This window comes from Laccaria bicolor, genomic scaffold, assembly GCF_000143565.1.
Source record: "Laccaria bicolor S238N-H82 LACBIscaffold_2 genomic scaffold, whole genome shotgun sequence".
NCBI lineage: Eukaryota > Fungi > Basidiomycota > Agaricomycetes > Agaricales > Hydnangiaceae > Laccaria > Laccaria bicolor.
Genome location: NW_001889873.1, coordinates 475917 through 492643, shown reverse-complemented (window position 1 = coordinate 492643; position 16727 = coordinate 475917). Strand labels below are relative to the sequence as shown.

Here is a 16727-nt window from a genome sequence, read left to right as displayed (position 1 = left end):
ATCAGTGTCTGAAGTTATAAATATGTATAATATGATATAATATGATATGATGTATTCATATCTGTTGACCATAATGACATGTTAAATTTCTTTCTGACTACCAGTACTTTACTGTGCCCCACCTATTTCTGCAGGAATGGCTAGAATCTCCTAGAATTCTGATCTCTCTATTACAAATACTTGAATTTCCTTTTTTAGATATAGACCTCAGACCTTGACAACAGTACCCAACAACAAGTCCTATTTTTTCTCATTTTTACCACATTTTATAAATGATTTTCATTTAAAATAGTAATCTTGCCTCCTTCACTCTGATTTCAGCTCTGCAACATTATAACCAATAGTGACTACCATCTAATATTTTATTTAATGTTTCTTGTATTTTATTGTAATTTTCTGGCTATATTTACCTTATTTGGAAATATGCACAGACCATGTGCACCATACACCAACATTGTCAATAACAGTTACAGCTGAATGCAGAATGATAGGCCACACCAGACCAACACATGCACAGAGCAGACTGTCAAAATTTCAAAGCGATGTGATGGCTGAGGCTGCTGAGTTCTCACCAAGTTCTCACAATGAGTCAAATTTCAACCTCCAAATTGATGTCACCATAGTACCACAGTAACATTTGAGAGTCTGCTCTATGTATGTGTTGATCTGCCATGGCCGATCGTTCTGTATTCAGCTGTGATGGTATGTCTATTCTTTTTCTATTTTCTTTTCTGTTTTTCTAGCTATATTTGTATCATTTACCATATTAGGAGATGTCCACAGACCATATATATGGTATCTAAATATTTTTAACAATAGTCTATTATTTTTCTCTTTTTCTTCTGATTTTCTGGCTATATTTTCATTCATTACCATATTTGGAAATATGCACAGACCAAGTAACAGTACATCAACATTATCAACAACCATGTATATCATGTGAATTCTTTCCTAATTTTTCTAGCTATATTTGTATTAATTACCATTTTAGGAAATGTGCACAGACCATGTATACAATACCCCAATATTGTCAACAACAGTCCATTATTTTTCTCTTTTTCTTCTAATTTTTTTGGCTAAATTGAATTTCCTTTCTTATTTTTCTAGCTGTATTTGTATTAAATTATTATATTAGGAAATGTACACAGACCATGTATCTATTTCTTTTTTTCCTCTTTTTGTCTGACTCTCTGGATATATTTCCATAATAGGAAATGTGCACAGGCCATCAACAACAGCTTATTATTTTTTCTCCTTTTTTTCTGATAGCAGTGGTGGTATTGTAAGTGCCAAAATCTTTTCTGGAAAGACAGATCACATGACCAGATCATATGATCTATCACATGATCACATTATCTGACCTATCACATGACTGTATCACATGATGAGTTAGATGTTTGTTTGTTATTTGTGCTATTACTTCCATGCCTATCCATGCATGTCATTGCTCAGTATTTATGACTACTACTGACAAGTATAAAAAGGAGTCATGTGACACAATAGCTAAGCAATGGAAAGTAAATAATGTAAAAGATGGATAAGATCCCATTAGCTAATAGCTTGGTCAAGGTGGGTGACTGAAGTGGCAAAGGTGTACATGGGCGAGCACGTTGATGGACACCTGACGAAGGACCTGCTACTGGCAAAGCCTTGGCACGATCGTAAAGCATGATGAGATCATCCAAGTCCATGCGACTGGAACCGTCTGGGGCCAGAACTTGACCATTCCCAATGTACGGGTCAGCAAAGCAAAGCCATTTGTTAGCCTCGTCCCAACCCAAAAAGAGAGTCCCAAAGAGACTGAGGATCTCACTTGTGAAAAACAAATCATAAAGGGAGTTGGCAAATTCTCGAAGGTTGAGATCATGACAATGGCGGATGGACTCGACCATAGCGGAAAGTGTACGAAGGTGAAGGGCGTCTTGCTTGATCTGATCCAGAAGGTCGGCAAGGGCTAAAAAGAAAAGAAAAAGTCCATAAGAATGACTATAAAATTTGAGAAATAAGAGAAGACTCACCAGAGGGTGCATGGATGGCGACTCTCTTCTGAATAGTATCCCTGGCCGCACCTTGCAAAGCATCGGTGAGGTAGTATTCACAAGAAGACACATGTGACATATTGCATGGTCCACAGGGAACCCCCCAGCCACGGAATGAACAGTTTTCAATGGCAGAGGCCTTGCACACAGAGCATTGGAGACATGGCTCTGGCATCTTTGAGAAAGGTGTTAATATCAGATAAGAAAAAGAAGTAATAAAAACTTACCATGGGGACAGGGTCATCTGCTTTCTTCAATGAGGGAAACTCTTTGAGATGAAATCGCTTGGTGATGTGCCCTGGAAAAAGACAAGTCAGAAGAGCTACTAGAAAAGGAAAAGATAAAGTAATGACTTACTAAACCTTTTCTTGTCAAAGACCAACTTGTCTTTAAGAATTATAGGCTCTAGAATAAGAAGAAAGTTAGAATTGAAAGGAACCAAGAATTTTAAAACCAAGAACTTACCAGGCTTTGGTGGACGACCATAGCATTTAGGTTGGACAACAGGTGGTTCAGTAACCACCAGTCCCTTCAAAACCATACCAGCTGCTTGAGCCAGACGAAGTGATATGCGATGGTTAGGAGTCGGCATAGGGGTTGGTTGAGCCCGACCCTTCCCCTTATCCTGATGCAGTGGAGGGTTCACAAGGATGACGGACTGGGATCGTTTGTGGTACTGGTCAGGGAGGTTGATGGATTCATCATCAGATGCAGGTTTGTCGATGACTTTATGATGTTTTCCTGGCTAAGAAAAAAAAAAAAAAGTTTGTAAATAAGAAGACAGAAACAAAAACTTAAGTGTCACTCACCAGGCCAACAAGCACTTTCTCTTGATGTATGACAGGAGGCTCAATAATTTGAATGTCCAAGTTGTTATCTGAGGCTATGGGTCAAGAGTGTTTGAGATGGCAAAAGAGGCATTTGAGGTCATGTGGTGGTGAAGGCGATGGCAAGAAAAGTGGTGTCTCACAAGAACGCTCGACAACCACTGGGGCTTGTGAAGGGGCTGCTGGAGATAGTGGCGCAGGCATCTGATCCTCAGCAGGGCCCTCAGTCGTAGTTGGTACCACAGCAGTCGTAAACTCTCAGTTCAACCAATCTTCCTGCAACACAAAAGTTTGAAGTTAAAAAGAATAAAAGAAAGCGAAGACAAAAACAACTCACCCTGCTATAAAGACAACTCCCATCTGGGGGAGGGCATAACCAGCCCATCCACAGGAAACTCTGTCAATCTGCTGGGATTTGTTGAGAAATGTTGTATAAAGAGGCTAGGAGACAAGACTCATGGGTAGTGGGACTGCTACCATGAGCCATGAGCTCTGTTAATAAGTCAGACTAAGAAAGCAACATCAGAGATAATCAACAGAGATAAGAATGAAAAGACTTACCATGTGCCCTTGAACTGCATTCAGCACCGCAATGAGCTCATCCACAGAGGCAGAGGTGTTGGTGGAAGCAGGACACATCGTTGGCAAGAGTCCGGTGATAACTTCAAAAGTGCGAGTGGCAGTGGGACCAGCGATGAAAGGGATAGGCATGATGAGCAAAAAGACAGAAAGAAATGGGAGATGTACTGCATAAACCCTGAAGTTTATATGTATATCAAACGGAACACGTGGAATAGTGAGGCACTTTCCAAAGAATAGTCTGCGGGAGAAGATTGCTGGTGTAGAAGAGATGTGTCGCACGCTGCGACTTGCGTTCCAAAGAACATCCACACTGATGTTTATTTCTCCCATATACATGGCTCATAATGTAACAATTGTAGCTAATAGTCACCTCCCTGGACCAGCTTCTCCAACGCCGTTCCACCTGATATCTGGAATTCTGATGCACCACTGCTGATCATCACTCCTCCTTTCTTCATTAGCTGACCTTGAGCACGAAATATGGCTTTCATATGTTTTTCCGCATCGCCGTCATGTTGCTCCCAGTCCTTAGGCTTCACAGCAACCTCCTTCGGTTGTTGGCTTTTAGACTGACAGAGTTTTGGCTGTTTTGCTTTTGTGGAAGTACCAGTCACCTTTGTCGGAGCATCTCGCAATGCGAATGCTTTGGCAAGATGTCCCATGTGTAGATGACGGATATGGAATACGTGCTTTTCGTCTTGATGGATGGGTAGTGTAGGCCTGCATGTAAGAAAGGAAGGCATTTCTTGCCAATGCAAGATTCTAGACAGACGTTAGGAATAAATTTGCAAAAGCGTTGAAAATGGAACATACGTCTTTGCTTTGTAAAACCCAGCACTCAAATGCCAGCTGAACTTCAGTTGCGCACTCCTCATACTCACTACTTTTGCCTCCAAATCCTGTCTGTAAAAGACTTTCCACCGCCACACCAGTCAGAGAAGCATTCTGCTTAGTATTGTCAGTGCTTTTACCCTGCATTTTCTCCTCTACCCACTTCACCCACACAACTTTGCTTGGACTGACTATGCTCCAAGCTTCACCGCCCTTCCCAGTGCATGCAGTACATCTGACATGATGAATGTACTCCTTTGTGCCACCCTTGGCCGGAAGATCATATTGGATCACCACACAAACAAGGGGAAGATCCAAACCACGCGACGCCACAGATGTGGAAAAAAGAACAGAGGATGAGGCTTCCTGGCTGCTATCCTTGTTTTTTCTCTGAACACCAGAAAACTCTTTGATGGATGCAAGCCGTGTTGAGGTAGGAAGGGATCCATGAAGTTGATAGATGGAGACATTTGGCAAAAAGGAACATGTGGCTTGAACCCGCTCAGAAGCTAGGGGTTTTGTCTGCAGTTCAGTCTTGATGTCCTCGTCGCTGTCAATTTCAGATTGTTCTGCAGAAGGCTCAACATCATCGTCCATTGTTGACCCCACGAGAAGCTTCCAGTGAAAGTCAACAGAGTCTGTACAACTCAGAAAAACAATAATCTTCGTCCCATGATTGCTTTGTGCTTGTGCAACCAAGGTTCGAAGGAGTGCAACAAGAGCGACGAGGTGCAGCTTTAATGGTACGACCACATACTTCTGAGAGAGCTGTGATGGAGGGGTACTTAAATGTTTCGGGCTGGGCAGAAAATTTGTCTTCCATTGACAATACATCCATCAGCTTGTCCGCCTCAGTGGCCTTGATCATAAGTGGGTTAATAAGCGCTGTCCCAGCTAATTTTTGAACCTCCTCGTAGATGGTAGCTGAACATAGGATTGTCCTCCTACAATGTTCCCAATCCCAGCCACCAACCTCCACACTTTTACCTTCCGCAATCACTTGCTTTGCAAGTCATCATTGGCCATCCAGACCTTGAATGATACCCTTGATGATTTCTTCTAAATTCAAGTCTAGCTTGTTAATTGCTTAGTCTTTTTGTAGCATTATAATTAATATCAATAAGTAATAAGTAATGGTTCACTGGAATCTAGTGGACTCCATTGATCCAGTGGACTATGACTGGACTGGAGTGGACTGAACTGGACTTGAGGCCAGTGGACTGGGCATTGTGCAAGCCAATTTTGCCTAGCAACTGGGCCACTGGACTCCACTGGACTCCACTGGACTCCACTGGAATCCACTGGAATCTACATGGATTACATGGGGGATGGTAAAGACCTCCACACCACCTCTCCCTCACTCCCCCTCCTTACATCACTCCACCCCCTTCCCCTCCCTCCTCTCTCCACCACTTCCTCCCCTTTCCATCACTCCCCCCTGTTCACCACTCCCTCCCTCCCTCCATAACTCTCCCCTCCTTCCTACTCCTTTCCTTGTCCCTCCCAACCTTTGCTATTCCTTGTCCCTACCCCTTTCCTTCTCCACTGCCTTGTCTTCTCCCACCCCCTTTCCTTGTCCCTACCCCACTCCCTTCTTTAAATATAGACTGTATGTTAAAATACATTCTGGGGCACAGTGGCTCAGGTGGCACCATCGTCTGTCTGGCTTGGGTCTGCAAGGTCTCAAGTTTGACCCCCTGCATGTGGAAAACAACTTAGACACCATGTGCATTCAATGCCCCCAGGAGACGCCAGGATGGGTCAGGTGTATGGGAAGGTGACACGGTCTGTTGTATAGACCCTGATGCCAAATATGACGTACCCACGCCCCCCAATCACAATGATATCATGGCCACATTTACTCCTCTTATCTTGGAAAAAGAAGATATGCCGAAGAAGCAGATTGGAAGGCTTGGGATGGGCTGTAGTGGCTGACAAATGATGTGCAAAAATCACAGAGTCGAGGCCAGTAAACCAGTCCCCTTGCTGATCAACAAACACCAATATGCCAAAGGGTTGGGTTATTCCACACATCTACCAATTAGGCTTGAACGAAAATCTTAGGGGGCATGAGGCCTCTGCTTGAGGAAAGAACTAAGGTCAAATGGGGTTAGTCTTACAGGGTTAGGGGGTTTCCCCACAAGAATGCCCGCCAGCGACAGCCACATGATGGTGTGCCGTGAGATCTAGATGTGGTGATAAGGTAGCTCAGGGAGTAAAAGAAGCGATCGAGTTCCTATGCTTGTAAGGGTTAAGCCATGGCAGTACTTTACACTCCCCAGAGTATTCCATATGGACTCCATGGAAGGGGGATGGATTCCACAAATATCAGATGGATTCCATGGAATAGTTGATGGAATCCATGCTTTTTCCAGATGGATTTAGTGTTTAAAGGTTCAGTTCAGTCTGGTTTTTTGCCCCGAAAACGCGCAACCGTGGACCGGAACTGGTCCAGGACCAACCCAGATATTGAGGGAACCGAACTGAACCACCTAGGACCGGTCTTTTGCGGTCCATGATACCAGTTCAGACCGATCCAGACCGGTTTTTTTGCGTATAATTTATTATACCAATATAAACCATTTGTATCTCAACCATTATTACTCTGAAAAATAAACGGGTTATATAAAATAGTAAAGCATATAAATACCCATCATTCTACCAATTTTCAAGAGATTTAATGAAGATTTGACATAGCTATGACTGAAACTGAATTACATCTCCTAGAGACTAGGTAAAATATGGATTTGGTTATATCTTTCTCAATTCTTAACCATTTTTGATGAAACAGAAACCCAATAAAAGGCAATAAACGTGGTTACAAGGCTATGTAACGCACATGACCGTTTAACTGGTTGCAACCGATTAAAACCGGTCTTTGAACAGTTTTAAAAGATTTTCGAAATGAGGCAACCAGCAACCGGACCAACCCCAAATTGGGGCAACTCCAACCGAAAAAAAGACCAGACCATGGACCAGTTCAGTTCAGTCCACCGGTTTTTTGCAGTCCTATGGACTGAACCTTTAAACACTAGATGGATTCCATACTTTTTTTAGATGGATTCCATACCATTTTCAAGGTGGAATCCATGGTAAGTTCCAACTTAGAAAGTGGGCTGTTTGAAATATTGCTAAGTCATTATTCATACTGATAACTGTTCAATAAAAATAAATATATATTGAATAAGACTACATATATTTATTTACTACATTCTATATTAAGAGGAGAGGGGGAGGGAGGGGGAAGTGATGAAGGGGAGTGGGTGTGGTGGAGAGGGAGAGAGTGGTGGGGAGTATTGAAGGAAGGGGGACACTGGAGGGATGGGGAGCAGAGGGGAGCAAATGGAAGGAAAGGAAGGGGAGGGGGAGCAATGGGAGGAGGGGGAGCAATGGGAGGAGGGGGGGCAATGGGGGGAAGGGGATGGAGGGGGGGGGGAAGTGGGTGAAATGATGGAGGAGGAGGAAGTGGGTGGAATGATGGAGGGAGGGGGACTCACCTGGGCTCGTCGTTGCCCGTTTCTGTTCACTTTCATGGGCGGTCATCTCCATTTATCAATGGGGGTGGTCATTGTCCATGGGTGCTCATCGTCCGTTGGTGGTCATTGTAATTGGGCAGTCGGTGTTGTCGTTCATGGGTGCGTTGTCGTTTTTGGGGTGCTCATGTTGCTGGGCAGTCGTTTTTGTGGGCAGCAGTCCCCATTCGTGGGCTATTGTCGTCCTGGGTGGTCGTTCACATGCGTGGGCAGTCGTTTTCATGCCTGTTCATGGGCTATCATTGTCCTGGGCAGTCGTTTACATCTGTGGGCGGTCATTTTCATTGGTGCTGGTCTTCGTGCATGGGCACTCGTTCACGTTGGTGGGCGCTCGTCTTGGTTGGGGGCGGTCACAGTTGTCAGTTGGGCGTGGTGGGCTCGTTTTTGCATCCATGGGGCTGGGTCACCATTTGTGGATGCCAGGTGGTGGCTGGTGGGCTTTGTTTTGCTGTTCGTGGGCCATGGGTGGTTGCTGGGCGTTGTTTTGGTCAAAAGGGGAGGTGGGAGGGGTTGCTGCTTACCTGGGCATGGCAACGTGCATCGTCTGCATCATCGTTGTCATGAGCAGTGGTGGTTTGAGACAGTGGTGGTGGATGGTGATGGTGGTGGTGGGAGGGAAGAAACGACGTGGCAACGTTCCAGCCAAAGCTGTCACATTTGCGATGCCACGTGACAGAGAGTGGTATACATAGACCTTTAGTTTACCATGTAATAATGTCTGCATGGCTCAGTTGACTTGAGCACTGCTATTGCTGACGTGGTTGAGGGTTCAATCCTCTTAAGTGTCAAATTTAATTTTTACCTAAATATAGTAAGGACATTATAAATACTGTATTATAATGGTATAATGGTCATTAATTAATCTATGGCTGGAATCCAGATGGAATCCACCTGGAATGGTCCATGGAATCCATCATTCCATCCATATTCCATATGGAATCATATGGAATCCATAGTGACTATGGAATAAAAAAATAGCTGGGGACTCACATAAAAATATTCCATATGGAATATACTGGGGAGTGTAAAGACCTCAGCCATGGGCCCCCTGAAAGTCCTGATTAGTGTTACAAACAGAAAGTCACGAAAGCGGGCATAAACGGCAGGACAGTTACATAGTTTAGGTAGCTCATACCCACGAAAAGTCCTGGTCTACATACTATCGTCATGTGACATGATCATTAGATTATCTCCAAATAATCATTGACATACACACACAAAGTACATTCCATGTCTTTGGATACATTCAATACATTACTCTTCAAGTTATTCACTTCAAATTTTATAAGGAAAAGTGAGGTTGGAGATGAATAAGTACATCTTAAGTCACATGACTTTCAGCTAGAGTACTGGTAAATTTAGATGAGCTTGGAGGATTCCTGCAGATTCCTGTGGAATTCAGGAATGACCCGATTCCTACAGGATTCCTGCAGGAATAGGTGGGGCACTGTAAAGTACTGCCTTTACTTCTCATACATCTCCAGAATTATACACACAGTTAATTTCTGTTGATTGTTCTGTGAGTAGTGTTATCTATCCTGTGAATACAGGATAGATCTTTATCCTCTATTTGTTTACTGACCTTTGTGTCCTCTTTGTCCCATTCTACTGACAAAACATTTTCAGTTACACAGAAATTGTTGGTGTAAAGGGGTGCATCAATCTAAGTAGTAAAAGCTATTGACTCATCCTTGTAACTTAGAGTCTCTTGTCAACATGGTGTTGGTAATATAAGAGTCCACCCCTCCATACTTTCCACATGTCTACATCATCCACATGGCACATGCTGAGGATGTATCATGTGCCTCCTCACCTGCATCACTGATGAAGTAAGAGCTTATAACTAGAATATCCTCACCAATTTATGAAGATCTTCCAACAGACAGTGTAGTCTTAGCAATGAGTACTTCATCTACATACACCTCAAGAGACTGAACCTGAAACTAAGTACATAGAGCTTTTGCTTCTCCTCAGTGTCTATGAAACTCAATGATGAAGATGTTAGAGAAATCATTGGTATAGGGGATGTATCAACCACTAAGAAGAATGGAGATAGTAAAGAAGAAGAAATAGAACAGATAGATATACATACAAAGCTTGACATTTTGCAAATAACTGGGCTCATTAGAATCTCTATAGCTCTGTATCTTTCTATATATTTTGAAGATGAATATTGAGTGAGCAGTAACAGCAAAAAAAAAGCATACCCTCTAAAAATGGGAAAATTTTATGATATCAAAAATTCTGATATGATAGAAAATGCAGGTGACTTGCCCACTATATATCTAAAATAAGTGACCTGGCCAAATAATGTGAAGAAATACATACTTCCTAACAAAAAGAATGGTGAGAAGGGGAAAGTGCTGGAAGCTAGAAATAGATCAAAGACATACAAGCTACAAAAGATGAGCATTCTTCTGTCATAGGAAATAAAAACATACAATCTGAGTTACAATAAGCATATAACAGGGTGATGGAAATGAGAGTGAATGGACAACCTACAGTCTAAATAAAATGAAACAAAGAGATGTTGTAAAATTGGTCTATTGGATGCTTAAATTTGACTAACCATCTTAAAAGATATTGATTGGACATAAATTACCTGATAAAGAATAATGACTGAATACATGGAGATTGAAAAGTGAAAGATATGCAATAAAACTTACAAGACATGCAGGAGAGACCACATACTTTCTAAAAGTAAGTGAAAGAATTAAGTAAATGAAATAGATTGGAATAAGGGTGGGGGCAACTCACCTCCTAAATGGAAAATGTCAAAAATGGGTTAGTAGCAAAATATACAGTGAAAAACAAGGAACGTACAAACTAGGAAAAGTAAAGAGAGACGGCCTGTGACAAGAGTAATTTATGGCCAAAAGCAAATAAACTCACCCCCTAAAAAGAAGCACCAAAATATGTGTTACCAGAAGAGTGCACATCAAAAACCAGGCCAACTCACATTCTGAAATATGACAGGCCACAGTCAGTATCACCAGAAGGGTGCACATCAAAAACCAGGCTGACTCACATACTAAAACAAGACAGGCCACAGTCAGTGTCACCAGAAGAGTGCACATCAAAAACCAGGCCAACTCACCCCCTGAAACAAGACAGGCCATAGTGAGTGTCACCCAAAGAGTGCACATTAAAAACCAGGCCAACTCACTCCCTGAAACAACAGAGGCCAGAGTCAGTGTCACCAGAAGAGTGCACATTAAAAACCAGGACAACTCACCAACTGATATAAGACAGGCCACAGTCAGTGTCACCAGAAGAGTGCACATCAAAAACAAGGCTAACTCACATGCTGAAACAAGACAGGCCACAGTCAGTGTCACCAGAAGAGTGTACATTAAAAACCAGGCCAACTCACCAACTGAAACAAGATAAGCCACAGTCAGTGTCACCAGAAGAGTGTACATCAAAAACAAGGCCAACTCACTTGCTGAAACAAGATAGGCCACAGTGTCACCAGAAGGGTGCACATCAAAAACCAGGCTGACTCACATACTAAAACAAGACAGGCCACAGTCAGTGTCACCAGAAGAGTGCACATCAAAAACCAGGCCAACTCACCCCCTGAAACAAGACAGGCCATAGTGAGTGTCACCCAAAGAGTGCACATTAAAAACCAGGCCAACTCACTCCCTGAAACAACAGAGGCCAGAGTCAGTGTCACCAGAAGAGTGCACATTAAAAACCAGGACAACTCACCAACTGAAATAAGACAGGCCACAGTCAGTGTCACCAGAAGAGTGCACATCAAAAACAAGGCTAACTCACATGCTGAAACAAGACAGGCCACAGTCAGTGTCACCAGAAGAGTGTACATTAAAAACCAGGCCAACTCACCAACTGAAACAAGACAAGCCACAGTCAGTGTCACCAGAACAGTGAACATCAAAAACAAGGCCAACTCACTTGCTGAAACAAGATAGGCCACAGTGTCACCAGAAGAGTGCACATCAAAAACCAGGCCAACTCACATTCTGAAACAAGATGGGCCACAGTCAGTGTCACCAGAAGAGTGCACACCAAAAACAAGGCCAACTCACCAACTGAAACAAGATAGGCCACAGTCAGTGTCACCAGAACAGTGAACATCAAAAACAAGGCCAACTCACTTGCTGAAACAAGATAGGCCACAGTGTCACCAGAAGAGTGCACATCAAAAACCAGGCCAACTCACATTCTGAAACAAGATGGGCCACAGTCAGTGTCACCAGAAGAGTGCACACCAAAAACAAGGCCAACTCACCTCCTGAAACAAGACAGGCCACAGTCAGTATCACCAGAAGAGCACACATCAAAAACCAGGCCAACTCACATTCTTTAACAAGAATGGCCAGAGCATGTGTTTTAGAGGTGTGCAAAATAAACTGCAAGAAAGCATACTTGCTGAAATAGGGAAAAGCACATCATGATCACCAAAATAGTGCAAAGCAATGAAAAGGCCAGAGAATGAGTTATCAGAAGAAATAATGATCAATAGGTGAACAACTTACTGTCTAAGACATCGTAGGTTCAGCCGAGAATTGAGTCAGAACAAAGTTATTTCAGACATTGTATAATCACTTACCCACTAAAAAAATCTGTTATAGGCATACTGAGACAATGTGAATAGACTGTATATTACTCTCTGGATTTATAATGAGCTGTATAAGTAGCAGGATCAACAGTTATTACTTACTTTCTAAAAGAAAGGGACAGCTGATGATAAGATCATATGATGCAAAATGATTGCCCACCAACTAGTGACAATCATGAGAATATATTAGAACTTGAACAATTTGCAGACATACATTCTGCAAGAAAAAGAACAATAAGGATCAAACTCTTCTTTGCCTGATACTTGTTTTGTTCTTACTTCCTGTGCTTTATCAACAGCAATAAAATGTTATTATGTCTTGGCTTACATCCTGTAAAACAGGTCAATATTTTATTTTGAATCCTTTTCATTACTGTTTATTACCACATACCTCCTATTAAGCTTATAGATTAACTTTTGAGCAGCATTATTCTCCTGTTACTTACTGTCTGTTCAAAGATCTTCATAAATTAGTGACAATATCCTAGTTATAAAACTCTTACTTCATAGAAATCCATAACTTCTTCAAATATCTTGATCAAATTCTTTGTAACAATTGACCTCTGCAATGTTAAACATGTTAAGAGTGTGATGATGACCATCTGAGAATTGCAAACAACTGACTTGAAACAAAATCCTTACATCCACCATACAGCTTAACATCCTTCTCCTGTTATCACCTGTAAAAGTTGCCACAGTATTATACCATGTCTTACTCTGAAAAGTCAGTAAATTTTTCATGAGAGTTGCCAAAGAGGTCAGAATTTTATCATCCACATTTCCTTGCTCCTGGAATCCAAAAAGAATATGGTTTGGCCAATGGAAGCAAGCATAGTTGGCCACATCACCCTCAAAAAAGTCTTTTGAAGGGTATTCTGCCAGATGCTTCAAACAGTGTATGGCCAGATGAAGGTGTCGGAGAGGAGGATCAATAAAATATTGATTTGATCGTGATTTCATGGTCAGAAAATCCCGGAGAGATGTGTGATAGAGCATAATAGGCATATGATCATCTCCAGGAATTTTAAGAATGGACTGTACTTGCAATAGCTCACAAATGACCTCCTCATGCTGAAGAGAGAGGAGGGAGCTGAGAAAAGAAATAGACTTGTTATCCTCCAGGATCATGATTGTTCCAAGAATCTGAGAGAAGTCTTCTGTTAAGGAGACAGAAGAGAGAACTTGTTCATAGAGTGGATCTAGACCATTAGCTCCTGATGCCAGAAGTCTTTCCAAGGCCTTGTGTGGCATGCGATCTTCACCAACATATTGGATCAAGGTAGTAGCAAATGCAAATGAACTGCCAGACTTGTCAAGAAGTGCAAAGAGATTTTCAGCTGATGGCCAGGGCTTTGGTATTCTCTGCATGATTCGCCAATTTCGGTCATAGATGCGACCAAATGCCCTCTGAACATATATGTGGATGTCTGGACAAGCATCAAATTTCTGTAACTCCAGACAGTGCAAAAACCGAGCTTCAGAACAATCAAACTGGCTTTGTATATGTTCCTCTACCCTGCTAGTAAGGAGAATCTGGAAAGGAAGATATGTCCTGCCCGAAGATGCACTAAGCAAGACATCAATGAAGTCTGCCATCTCAGCTTTGTCATCACATTCATCAAGAGCGTCAATAACAACAATCTGTTTCCTCAGAAGACTAAAGATGTCTTCAGAGGTGTAGGAGAGTCGTGAAGTGTAGAAGAGTTGTGAAGCATAGAGATGGATTGGCTCTATGATGAGTCTTCGAAGTCGATGAGCCAAAGAGACAGTCACCCCTAGCAGGGCCGGCTCGTCCTCAAGAGCCTTCTCAAGCAACGGTTTAACAGCAGGAACAGCAAGGGAGATCTGATATGCAAGAGTAGGGATCAGGCGAGATATATGGCTGCGTTCGCCTGCACCTCGCAAAAAGAAGAAGCTCCCTAGAAGGCGGCCCTCTGCAGCATAGCACTCCGCAATGGTCTGTGCCAATGCCGATTTGCCATAGCCAGCTGGTCCATTGAGCCAGCAGACAACGGCTCGCTTATCATTACCATGGCCATCGAGCCACTGTCGAATCTGAGCAATCACCTCCAAACGAGTTCCAGGATCACATCGAGCGACATGGCCCGCGCGAGTAAGGGTAGCGTTACTGACAGGCCTAAGCAAGTCGTGGAGCGCTAGATGTCATAGATACTTTTGGTAGTATTAATGAGTATAAGATAAATTTTAACATACCTGCAGGAGCAGAGGACCGAGACCCATAATTAACTATGACATCGCGACCGGCAGCATTGAACCGTGCGTTTCCTGAGATGGTGGTATCGTGAGCATTTTGGAAGAATGCGGGCGGTGAGGGAAACATGAGGGAAACAATGTGTGTTGTGATAAGAAGACTATGAATGCTTGCGGGGTCGACAGATTTGGCGGTTGTCGTGGTCAATGAAGAAGAGGTGAGATCAGTCGGAGATCAGTTGTGAGAGTTTGTTGTCGGAATCCTTATCGGGCGACGAAACTCTTCCCCCAGTGTTCTACTCCAAAAATGCCGCTCTCAAAGACCAGCAAAGACCGCGCAGACTCACAGTGTCGCACTACCATGCCAACTCTACGACCAGCCCCACGATATTGCACTTTCCTGCCGGCTCACTTCAAAAATGACTCTCAAATCCCACCTCATGGATTAGCGGGCCCCTTAGGCGGGGTTCACAGGGAACGAACAGTTCGTCGCCGAACAAGATCTCAATTTCCTCTGAAAACTTTCTCTGTAAGACCTTTTATTTCCTCACCGCTATAATTCTCTGACTCGCATCTAACAGTTGAATAGCAGTCCACTTCCATGACAGAAAACAATACCTATACCTCGATGTCGACCCTTCAGCAACCGAAACGATGGGCAAGAAGCCTGATCTAATACCTTGAGTCAATATCCGTCCCTCATCCCATTAGCAGCCGTCCAACCCCATCCGCCTCACACCTGCATCCTCCACTCCCCCAATTTACGTATTTCTCTTGCGATAAACATGCGAGCAGAAGATGAAGTACCCTCCACCCCCATCTCCGCGCTCATTCGCTCCTCATCGTTCAACCTCCAGCTCTTGCTCCATTCCCCCCCAGCATTGGCTCAAAAAAAACCCCTTCCCTGACCCAACCTCGGTCCTATCTCGCCTCTCGTACACCCCGGAATCCTCATGCAGACGCCCACCGCGCTCTAGCATTTCCGCGGTTTGCGTTTCTCCGATAGACGGCCAGTTCCCTTTGTAAGCCGTCTTTTCACGGGATTGGAACGTCGGGGAGTCTCGGACTCGTTGGTTGGAAATGACGTGGATGGGATAGGGAGTCGCCATCATGTAGCAGATATTACCCCGCAGATCTCTTCGAGCTGGAGTAGATTCGCAGTGCGAACGGACTAGAGAAGCTCTGATCCAAGCACTGCGGGACCCTTCTGTGGGCTTATCACATTCCTCTTCCACCATTCCCTGGTTCTTGGCGCAACGCACCCCTCACCAACGTACAACACATGCGTAATCCGCCCCAGAAACTTCTCTTGTGCGCACATCCCGAGGATTATACGTGGCTATCGGGAAACGTGGAGTTTTTCAAAGAGGGCAAGGAGGTGGGAGCGAGAGGCTGGGTCTAAACCGGCTAAATAAGGAAGAGAGGGGGAGTTAGTACGAGCCTCAAAGGAGCGGAAGATGGAGAAAGGGAGGGAATCGGGTAAGACGAGGGGACGCAGATGCCAACCCCAGCCGACACTTTACAAACGTCCAGATTGCCCCACATGCATGCCTCATCCCAACAGTGGCTGGAGCCCCAAGTACTCAGAAAACTAGTGGCGTTCTACACCCCGAACACATGTATGTATATCCTTTTCTCAAGATTCGGTGACGAGATTCTGATTTTCGAACAGACTGATTCTCTGGATCGACTTCCCGACCATGACGTGTGATTGGAATCTGGACGCACTAAGACCATTGGGTTTTGTGAAGACACAGAAGCGAACCTTGCAGTGATCACCCGAATTCGCGTTTCAATGTTCAGGCGAACAGTTCCGGGCCAGGCGATCAGTCACTCGCCAGCTTTATCTACAGATCAGCCAATTGGATATAAATACCTGGCCTCAGAGTCTCTTTCTGAAACCACCATCTCATCTACCACATTTCTCCATTCCCATCTCTCAGGCCTGGCGATCATGCTGAAAACCACCGTCGTCGAACTAACTGATCTCACCTTTGACCGTGTTGAACCAAAGGCCATGATCGGTATATTCACGGCGACCACGGATTCCGTCTTTCATGCGCCAATAGAGGTGGAGGCTACCATCAAGTACGGGAATGCAAAGGTGTGCATCATG

At 43.7% G+C, this 16727-nt stretch overlaps 5 protein-coding genes across 5 annotated transcripts; 1 reads left to right on the top strand and 4 right to left on the bottom strand.

Annotated features, from left to right (window-relative positions):
• Positions 1 to 1314: 1314 nt before the first annotated feature.
• LACBIDRAFT_321581 (uncharacterized protein) lies at positions 1315 to 3577 on the bottom strand (the record flags this gene model as incomplete). The annotated part of the gene is made up of 10 exons (XM_001874434.1): positions 1315 to 1336; positions 1473 to 1503; positions 1598 to 1954; positions 2019 to 2214; positions 2267 to 2337; positions 2397 to 2444; positions 2505 to 2784; positions 2849 to 2922; positions 3010 to 3121; positions 3428 to 3577. 10 exons carry the CDS (start codon positions 3575 to 3577, stop codon positions 1315 to 1317), a joined length of 1341 nt encoding a protein of 446 aa, XP_001874469.1.
• A 230-nt stretch (positions 3578 to 3807) lies between these two features.
• LACBIDRAFT_305106 (uncharacterized protein) lies at positions 3808 to 5113 on the bottom strand (the record flags this gene model as incomplete). Its single annotated transcript, XM_001874433.1, has 3 exons — positions 3808 to 4137; positions 4199 to 4210; positions 4262 to 5113. The coding sequence occupies 3 exons, from the start codon at positions 5111 to 5113 to the stop codon at positions 3808 to 3810; spliced, it is 1194 nt and encodes a 397-aa protein (XP_001874468.1).
• A 927-nt stretch (positions 5114 to 6040) lies between these two features.
• On the bottom strand, positions 6041 to 6313 carry LACBIDRAFT_305105 (uncharacterized protein; the record flags this gene model as incomplete). The annotated part of the gene is made up of 1 exon (XM_001874432.1): positions 6041 to 6313. The coding sequence occupies one exon, from the start codon at positions 6311 to 6313 to the stop codon at positions 6041 to 6043; it is 273 nt and encodes a 90-aa protein (XP_001874467.1).
• A 4097-nt stretch (positions 6314 to 10410) lies between these two features.
• LACBIDRAFT_305104 (uncharacterized protein) lies at positions 10411 to 12417 on the bottom strand (the record flags this gene model as incomplete). Its single annotated transcript, XM_001874431.1, has 28 exons — positions 10411 to 10431; positions 10504 to 10506; positions 10570 to 10572; positions 10636 to 10638; positions 10705 to 10707; positions 10772 to 10774; positions 10841 to 10843; positions 10910 to 10912; positions 10979 to 10981; positions 11048 to 11050; positions 11117 to 11119; positions 11186 to 11188; positions 11255 to 11257; positions 11320 to 11322; positions 11389 to 11391; positions 11458 to 11460; positions 11527 to 11529; positions 11596 to 11598; positions 11665 to 11667; positions 11734 to 11736; positions 11799 to 11801; positions 11868 to 11870; positions 11937 to 11939; positions 12002 to 12004; positions 12071 to 12073; positions 12140 to 12191; positions 12318 to 12320; positions 12392 to 12417. The coding sequence occupies 28 exons, from the start codon at positions 12415 to 12417 to the stop codon at positions 10411 to 10413; spliced, it is 174 nt and encodes a 57-aa protein (XP_001874466.1).
• Positions 12418 to 14918: 2501 nt separating this feature from the next.
• LACBIDRAFT_305102 (uncharacterized protein) lies at positions 14919 to 15216 on the top strand (the record flags this gene model as incomplete). The annotated part of the gene is made up of 2 exons (XM_001875008.1): positions 14919 to 15140; positions 15193 to 15216. The coding sequence occupies 2 exons, from the start codon at positions 14919 to 14921 to the stop codon at positions 15214 to 15216; spliced, it is 246 nt and encodes an 81-aa protein (XP_001875043.1).
• Positions 15217 to 16727: the final 1511 nt, after the last annotated feature.